The 10,130-nt window shown below is 37.5% G+C and overlaps 1 protein-coding gene across 1 annotated transcript in view; it reads right to left on the reverse strand.

Annotated features, from left to right (window-relative positions):
• Positions 1-7,449, reverse strand: part of LOC104621506 (biogenesis of lysosome-related organelles complex 1 subunit 5-like) — a gene marked incomplete at its 5' end in the record, with an annotated part of 8,958 nt that extends 1,509 nt beyond the window's left edge. The window contains one exon of the mRNA XM_010288020.1: positions 7,334-7,449. Coding sequence (XP_010286322.1) covers positions 7,334-7,449 — 116 coding nt within the window. The remainder of the gene's footprint in view (positions 1-7,333) is intronic.
• Between the last annotated feature and the right edge of the window lie 2,681 nt (positions 7,450-10,130).

Here is a 10,130-nt window from a genome sequence, read left to right on the forward strand (position 1 = left end):
CATCAATATTCGATGTTTTTAAACTGACAGCTTGTGTTTCTGCTTTAGCCAGCTAGCTCCCACTGTGATTAATGTCTTCCTTTCTAAATAAGTTATTTTTCCCCTTATACTTTCATACAGCTTTGCTTCTGTTAAGTCTGATTCCTTTCACTCTCTTATCTTGAAAAAAACAAATACAACCCCAAACCCCATAAATCCAGCTATCTAGAAAGAGAGATCAAATATGCATGTCAAGATGAGATGTACTTCTGTCAATTGCTTGCATGCAGTATTAACAGCCTGGCCTTATATTATAAATGCTGAAGTCACAATAAATCTAGGCAGTTGTTCTTATATTTGCTCCATCTCTCAGCAAAAGACAGTATTCACCCTTCTTTTATTTTCTTTTTCTCCTTTTTAATATATTAGCAACGATTATTTTTTATGTACAGTACTTCTGTGTAGGAGTAAATACTATCGTACATGCCATGCAGCATTTTACACACTTTGTAACAACATTACGACCAGACCCATTTTGTTTGCAATGGATACAACATCAGCTACTAACAAAATACACTGGTATACGCTACTAGTTTGACCCGCACACTACTTCATATTCAACCATATTTGAAACTGTCAGTGCATCACACGCTTACTGGCAGGATTACACAGCACCTACCCAAACCACACTTCAGCTAGAGTAACCCATGCTCCTCACAATATGAATAGTTTGCAAGGCACACAAAACTCATGTTGCTACTTGCTATTTTCATTTTTCACTGCACCATTTCTACCCAAGGATATAAAATTATTTACCTGGTAAAATGACTGAAGACATTTATACAACATGAGATAGCTAAGTTTAGTTTATAAAAAAATCTGTGGTCTAACTCCTTTCTTCTCCCAAGAAACCTCTTACCTTCCCCTGCTCAATCAATCTTTAGCTTGTTCCGGCACAAGAGAAGCGACATTGTGAAATAAAGGGATATTAGCAGCCAGGCTATGTACATTGCCTAATCTATGCCTAAATAAAAAATTTAAACAGTTGAGTACTGAGAAGCAATTGCTTTAAGTACTTATTCTTTAAATATATACAGGCAAGCAGCATTCTACTGACATAGTAACTAATTTTATAGAGTAAGATTTATGTTGGAAATAAACTCCGTATAATTGCAATTTACAACTTAAGAAGTTGCAGATATGAATAAACACTTCAGAAAACAGAAAGATAAAATCAAGATATGCTAGGCCAAGCAAGTAAGAATGACAAGAAATACCAACTAAAAGACACCAAGAACTTGAATACTCTCTTCACTCTCACCCTGGTAACGATTTGGAAAACCCCACTGCAGAAGCCCAGTGCACACCTTGGGCACTGCAGCTCTCCTTCTTAGAAAACAAACTCAAACCCAGCTGTGCTTAGCAGCACTTCCAGATCACTAACACTAGTGGCTGCTGAGTGGATATGTTTGTGTGTGCAAGACAGTCATAAGCATGAAACCAACATTCCCCTTACTACCAGATGAACAGCTGTGCGAACAACAAAAGTAACAAAGTGTGATTCTTAATGGATGCGTGCCTGAGGATACTCTTTCAGCCGACGCATATGCTGCAGTGTAACCTTGCTTCTTATTAGAAGTTGAAGAATCCATGCAGGAGAGACCTATGAATGCTACAGCTGTGGGATAAGCTTCAATGGGCACTTCAGTCTTGTAAAGCATCATAGAACAATATGGGAGAGAAATCCTGACCAAAGACGGGTTCCTCCAACTGTGAGACGCAAGCTGCAACAGACACCATCCCCGGAGCTAAGGTACTAAAAGGCTTCCCTCATCCAAGCCTTCTCCGCTGTCTCATAACAGTTGCTACCATGGTACAGCCTTTTGCTTAGTGGAACATCACTAACAGTCTCTTGAGGATCCAGGCTCCTGCACACAGGAGACATTGACACCTAGTGCTCCGGTCACCAAAAGATTCAATTTCTCAGCACAGAAAGATGACTTTGCAAGTCAGGTTTGCCCTAGATTGTGCTTTTTTACCACAATGCTCTCCACTCCTACCACATCGTCTTCATCTCCAGTGCTATTAACTTAACTGCTTTATTCAACTGACCGTAACACACGGGAGGAAAAAATAATGAAATCAAGACACTATGCAAAAAAACATGTTGTGCCTTAACTGTAGTTTTAGCTGTAGCACAGCTAGAAAGCATAGAGGTCCATATAAGTAGATGAAATAATCTCTGTTGTTAAATATGCCATTGGCAGTCCTGAAAAATCTTTAAAATACTAAGTTTTTCAATATGTATAGACATCTTGGCAGAGATTTGTATTGGTTAAGTCAAAAGTCACTCTCAAAAAGCAGTTTCCAGAAATCAACATAATTACATTACATTAGTGATCTGTAGAGACAATACTGAGTGTATTTTATACTATAATTTCCAAATTTATACATTTGCAAGAAGTTTGTTTTCCAGAAAACAATACACATAGAATTTGATACTGTGCCTGGCAAATTAATTTCCAGGGTGATTTCGTAAAGGTGAGGAAAACAACATCTTCATTTTAAGTTAACAAAACTTCAGGTTATTTTCCATCAGTTTGTTACTTAGAAATCTTTCCAATGTTGTAGTACATTTCTCACTCCTCAAAGTCTGACTACATGAAACCGAAGAAATAACCTCAATCAATTTAGACATTAATACAAATTGAGGTCGTGATCTTAAGCGTCAGGATCCTTAGTTACGAAGCATTAATTCATTGCACATTTAAACTCATGCTGAGTAGAAAAGAGCACATGAACATCATTTAAGAGGAGCAATCTCTGAAATACATACCTGTAGCTGTACTCCTACAGCTTGCTGACACAAGTATGACAACAGTAAGAAGAATGATCAATCTCTAGAGATCTGTATCACGTCAGTGATGCTGATATACACAAAACTTCAGTAATTCTTTTATAACTTAAAAACAAGTTGTCATGAATATAATAATTGTTAGCAATTCACATTCCAGCTTTTGCATGTTCTCAGAAATTTTGCATTCAGGAAAGATTTAACAGCATTCTGAGCAACCTCAAACATGTTACCATGTCTCTGTGGTTTACGTTTAAAAAAACAATTCCTCAAAAAGTGTATTAGAGGGAATTATTGGTCCTCCAAAAAAGCCAGCCATACATGGAGTATTCCATGTTTTTGGATGTTAGAAATATATATAATTTTTTTTGCTTTAAAAAATCTAATTCACATATCGCAGCTCACAAGACAGTCTTGGTATTACAGAGCTACAGAATATTCCAGAATTAATCTCTAGAGTTTCCCTAACCTGATGTATTCCCTGGGCAAGTGAAAAGAAAGAACTGAAAACCTTTTGCTTATGGCATTTACCCTGACAATGGAGACTTATTTCCAATTGCTTATACATTGAATAATTAAGTTCGAGATAAATGATGCCAATAACTATCCTGAATATTAAAACAGTTTATTATTCTTACATGCTTTTTTAGTCAGTTGTTTCAAAGGAATAGACACCCTTTATCTGCTTGGTTATTGTGTAGACTGAAAAGAATAACACCTTCATTTTTATATATACATACATATATTTATAAATTTGAATTCATCAAGTCAATGACTCATGTCAAATATCTTAACTTCCAAGTCAAACAATAATGCAGAGACTTTCAGTAACTGGGCCCCCATAGGTGACATATGACATATTAAGACTAAGAAATTGAAACTGCCTGTGCATACTGATGCTCAGTTAGGAAGCACTTCCATCTTACCACAGAACAGAAAAATATAATATGCATTCTCAATAAATACATATTCATATTCCAGGAAGGTAGAAGAATGGGCTTTTCTGAAGTCCAGAAAGCACTTGCAGTAGTAATAAGTAATTTCTGATCTGTTAAAATTATTATTTTTTACTGTCATAAAGAAGGAAGTAACGTCTACATTTTGAACATGCAGGTACAGTTGCATGAGAAAGTAATCCCTTTCTCTCCTTTAAAAAAAAAAAAAAAATCTATATTTGGAAGAATTCAGTGTTAATTTTCATTACTTTTAAACTTGTAACTTTGCAAGACCTACCCAACCATGTAAAAGATAAATTGAAATAAATTCTGGCCTGTGCATGGTCAGCAAAACACTTCAAATTAAATAAAGATTTACAGAACTCCCAGACTGCTGAAAACTTCTAATTACAAATTTTGGATTGCTGGTAGTGATTCAAAACTCAGAAACAGACACCTTCATTATTAGATTTCATTCTTTTGTTTCCAGGACTGCCAATTAGAGAAACTGTAACATGTAAACTAAAAAAATATCACAAAGAACAGCATATACAAACTGAAAATCAGCATACATTCATAGAACAGCTTTTCAGAGTATAGCCTAATTTTAATTCCTACCTCTTGTCATTTAAAAATGACTGCTAAAACAAACAAACAAAAATCTTTAAAATAACTGTAGTCTAAACTTACAAGTATAAAAACAACCACATCTTATTCTTAGGTAAAACCTCACGACCTTTGTAACATGGGAAAACTGCCATATGAAGGAAAGCATACAGATGTACCTGAGCCAAGATGAAGTCGTAGGTAATTCATGATATTGTATGATATCGGTACAATATTTAGCCGGCAACCAAAAAAGACAGTCTCAATAATTAGCTATGAATTGTAGTGTTTTAAGCATTAGGCAATCCAACATTTCCTGCCATGATGTAGATTTATATTTGAACCAAAAGACTGTTGTACTGTTAGCAACAGTACGCTATGCTTTCAGTTTTTACTGTCGGTGTAACTGACTGGCACTTACTATCATCTACTGCACAGAAAAAAACATTTTTACCCCTACAAGGTAAAAGATCTACAAGGTACTATAAATGGTATTTCTCCATGGCTGTTAGTTTGGCAAAATTTGGATAGACTTTTTGTTTGTTTCATCAGAGAATCATATTCTCACTGCCAAATACTCTTAGAACTCCAGCTCTGTCCTCCTCTAAAGTTTCCAGCTCCAGACCACACTGATACAGCTTTGTCCTGTTTTTGATTGCTGGTTATCCATTCTTTCAGCAATTCATCTTCTCCAAACAGTATTTCAACTCTTCTGCTGAAAGTTCTTTCAGTCACCCAACAGAACATAAACCATAGCAAGCTGTTAAACTTAACTTCTCACATGTAATGTGAATACTTGTCCTCAATTTCTGCATTTATAAAGTTATACTGAAAGACAAGGGCTTGGGAAGCTCAAATTAAGCTTCAAATTTGTTCTATGTTGGTAACAATGCCTACTACTTTTATGAGTAACCTTTTTTTTTTATAATGCATTTAGACATCGCTAAATTCAGAAGATTTTCAGCTTTCACATTCATATAAGAAGTTGAAAATAGTTTTGAGTTATGAAACTTGGTTTCATAATTTGGTTTAGATATAAACCAAAGCTTGTCTAAATTAGAAACATAGTTGTTGCCTTATTGATGCCTGTTCTGGGAACTCCCTTTCATATGTTAACAAATTTACATATTTTGGCAGTGACAACTTTCATATTTCTTTTACATCAACACCTAAGTTCAGACATTAGTTATTTGGAAAAAATCTAATCTGATTATGAAACCTTTTTTTTCCACTCACTAGTGCATTGCGCTTGAACTTGAAAAATACTAAAGCCTTTGTGTATACAGTACCAACTCACATCAGTTGGTTGCATTTATTTCTATCCTTGTTTTACTGTCATTGGTTATGCAAAAAATTAACATTTGTAAAAATGTAATTTTTTCCAGTAAACTTTGTTTTTAGTATTATTTACTTGGGTTAGTTTTGCTGGAATTAAAAAACACAAACTATACACAAAAACATATCAAAGAAACCCAAACCAAAAAACCCACCATTTCAGGGACAGACAGGCTTTGCGAAATGTTACCATACTAGTTCATGATACAAGCAATTAAAGGTAAGACCATAATGGGAAGTGACTGGTAGCTTCCAGTATAAGCCTGTACCCTTCTACATAAAAATATTTAAAATAAAAAGAAAAGCAAATAATCTTAAAATTCGTTCTATTCAGCAGAAATTAATTTCAGAGGGCTGCTAACACTAACCACTTGACACTAGATCTTACCAAAACCCCATCATTTTTTCAGAACACATGATTTCAGAAAGAAAAGTAAGGAAAAAGAATTTCTCCTCAAGTAGCTGACACCTTTTATTATAATGTTAAAAAGTTACCTACTTGCTACTACTCACATTTGGAAAGTTTCAAGCCAAAAAGTGTTGCTGTACAAGCTTAAAGAAACACTACAAATCCTGAATAGCTCTTAGTATTGCTCCAATGCACATTAAAAAAATTGAGTGGAAATACACAGCTAATATTTTAAAAAGAATAGTTACCATTCTTTTTAAGTGACTGCTCATTTTATAAGTTACAAATTTTTTATTTAAGTTTTACTTCAAACAAACAGTAGCAGAACTATAAGCATTTCCTACTCAAGCTCTCCACCAATATCTACAGTAGTGTTAGACACAGGCAAACTCTGTCAGGGTTCAGCATTCAACTGCAACTGGACTGCCCATCTTCATTGATTACAAAGAGGAAAGAAAAACACAACTATCGGCTTACATAAATCAATGCGCAGCCTGTTTTGCATGATGGCCACAAAAACGTCTTCAGTTTTTCTGAACTAAATTACAAATAACATTTTGCAATTAAAAAGATAACACAGGAACACAATCATGAAGGAGTAATGGGAAAACATGAAACTAATTTCTTGTATAATTTTCCAAATTTTAGGTTTACAGCACATCTATTTCAAATGAGCAGTGTAGCCAACTGAAAAGATTCCAATGATTCGCATGTTCCTATAATATAGCCCTTCATTAAATGACCTATCCACAAGTGAAAAACACACTTCCTTTTCAACAAGCAATATATATAATATGGTCAATGTTCTCAGCCAACTAGGAAAGATTTACATTTCCATTCTGGTAGGTTAGTAGGTGTTTTTTGTTCCACAGAAAATAATTTTTTTTTTTAATATTTAAGCTTTCCCTGTACATGACAAATATTATAGTCTGAACTAGGAGGGAAAATAAAGCAAAGGAAATAAAAAAAGACAGTTTCCATACATCAGGAGATGGTAGGAAGAGCTAGTGATCCATTAACTCTGCAGTCCTAGAACAAGCATGCTGCTGCAGTTTGCATTTTATAAGTGCAGAAATCACCCCAAAAGAAGTTTTACTGCAAGTATATATAAAGTATAGAAAAATATGTGCTATACTGAAGGCATGTAGACTTGCTGTAGAAGCACAAGACTCTTACTTAGGTCACATTATAAAAATCTATTCAACCATCCTTTACCTTCCTCTCTTCATGCTCCCTCTCTTGGAGTCTATGGATCATATCGTTGGCAGCTTGCACTGAAACAACAAATTGCAGTAGATCAGTCTGCTGCTCTAAATCAGAGAGAAATTCACCTGAAAAGGATTTAAGAGACATGGGGCTGTTGCAAGTCAAAGATTATGTTCCACTGTGTCCCTTAACTCTGCAGGAAAAAGATTTATCAGTACTTGCAGAGAACGCTTTACACTGATAACTGTATGGAGTCATACCACTGAGTTCAACCCTGGTGTGTTCTAGAAGCCAAAAAAAGAAAGGCAGCTAGGTTTGCTTATGCCCATATTCCTTAGTCTTGCTGACAAGAAGACATGAAAAACCTCCCAAGTCAGTAAGTAGAAACAGGTGACAAAGCTCTGTGTTTTAGTTGTTTTTTGTTTGTTTTTTTTTTTTCCTTATTTTTCCCCATCAAATGTAAAAAGTGATTTAGTATAAACAATCTACCTAGAGAACATATTTATGCTGGAGCCAGCATCTTCTCTCACGAGACTAAGCTCAGAAAAACTTGTCAATGGAAATAGGATCTGTATTCCTACACAGGTTTCTTTCCTAACTCATTCAACACTTAATTAATGCAGAATTAAATAAACTAATTTCTCCTACTAACACATCCTAGTATTGAGAAATACCTTACTTGTTTATCACCATCTTAAAGTCGGTGACTTCTCACACTAGGAGGCAGGCTCCTGCCCCCCCTGAGAACGTCCAGTTACAGAACAGGTTCACAGCCCTTGTAGCTGATAAGGAGCTGGGAGCACCATGAACTGGAGCATCTAGTGGCTGAGCCTGAGCCATTCAGGACCTGAATGAAGAAGACAGTGGCAACTGACAGTTGTAGCAGACCCCCTACGGCAGGAGACAGAGGCTCCCCACCTGTTAATACAATTTGTCATGTAGGGAGGTTTACCACTTGCCAGAAGCTCACATTTGGGATGTTGTAGAGAGGCTACCGAGGCTCAGACCCCGCTGTGCTTCAATGTAGACACCAGCAGTACTGCAAAGGTGACCTAAGAATTATCAGGAATGACTACAGGGATCTGGGAACAGTGATTAAAAGCATGGGGGTCCAGTTAATGTTCTCCTCAACCTTCCTGGTGAGGGGGACTCCTTGGATCTCTGGGGTTAACAGATGGTTGCACAGTTGGTGTTGGCAGCAAGGTTTGGGTTTCTACAACCATGAGACCCATTCTGAGCATCAACAGCTGCTTGGAAGAGATGGGATCCACCTGACCAAAAAGGGCAAAAGTACCTTTGCCAACAGGCTGACCAACCTGGTAGGGTGAGCTTTAAACTAGAAATGACAAGTGAGGGAGTTCCTCAAAAAAGTTGGGGATAGGTTAGGCAAACCAAGGGTCTGGGATTAACAAATAGGACATAGCACCCTTTTCAAGGATCACCTCCAAGCTCAAGAAAGGTCCGTCCCAAAAAGTAGGAAATGAAGCAAAGGTGGCAGGAGGCCTGCATGGATGAGCAAGGAGCTCCTAACTGAACTCAGACTTAAAAAAGAAGTGTGTAAAGAGGTGGAAGCAGGGGCAGGTGACCTGGGAGGAATATAGAGTTGCCGTCTGATAGTGCAGGGACAGGATTAGGAAAGCCAAGGTGGATCTGGAATTGAATTTAGTGAGGGATGTGAAGGGCAATGAGTGAGAATTCTATGAGTACATAAACAGCAAAAGAAAAAATAGGAAAAACGCAGGTCCTCTGCTGAATGGGGCAGGGAGCTGGTGACAAAGAGCCTGGAAAAGGCCAAAAGTACTCAGTGCCGCCTTTGCCTTAGTCTTTACTATAAAGACCAGACTTCAAGAATCCCAGGCCCCTGAGGAAAGTCTGGAGCAAAGATGACTTACCCTTGGTGGAGGAGGACCAGCTTATGGAGCACTTGAACAAACTGGAAATGTATGAGTCCACAGGGCCTGACAGGTTGCATCCATAAGTGCTGAGGGAGCTGGCTGATGTCACTGCTAGGCCACTCTCTCTTTTTGAAAAATCACTGCAACTGGGAAAGGCTCCTGAAGACTGGACTCCTATCTTCAAAAAGGGCAAGAAGGAAGATCTGGAAAACTACTGGCGAATCAGCTCACCTCAATCATAGGAATGGTGAAGGAAAAAGTCCTCCTGGAAGTATTTTCAAACACATGAAGAAGTTGATCAGGAGCAGTCAGCATGAATTTACAAACAGGAAATCATCCCTGACTGACCTGACAGTCTTCTACAATGCAGCAACTAGTTTGGCAGATAAGGGGAAAGCAGGCAATGTTGTTTACCTCAGCTTCAGTAAGGCTTTTGATGCTGTCTCCCACAACATCCTCATAAACAAGCTAAGAAAGTATGGGTTAGGGAAGTGACCAGAGAGGTGGGTTGAAAACTGGCTGAACAGCCAAGTCTAGAGTCTAGCACAAAGTCAAGTTGGAGGCAAGTCATTAGTGGTTTACACCAGGGGTCAGCACTGCAGCCAATACTGTTTAACATCTTCATCAGTGACCCAGCTGCTAGAGCAGAGTACACCCTTGGCAAGTTTGCAGATGATATAAAACCAGGAGGAGTGGCTGACATTATATGATTGTGCTGTCATTCAGAGGGATCTTGAGCAACTGGAGAATTGTGCTGAGAGGAATCTCATGAAGTATCTCATGAAGTTGAACGCAGAGAAATGACAAGTCCTGCATCTGGGGAGGAATAACCCCAGCTGGCAACACACAATGAGGACCAACAACACAGCCTTGCAGCACAACATCCAGAGGGTAGTAGTCAATGGCTCAAT

This window comes from Phaethon lepturus, unplaced genomic scaffold, assembly GCF_000687285.1.
Source record: "Phaethon lepturus isolate BGI_N335 unplaced genomic scaffold, ASM68728v1 scaffold3775, whole genome shotgun sequence".
NCBI classification, from domain to species: Eukaryota; Metazoa; Chordata; class Aves; order Phaethontiformes; family Phaethontidae; genus Phaethon; species Phaethon lepturus.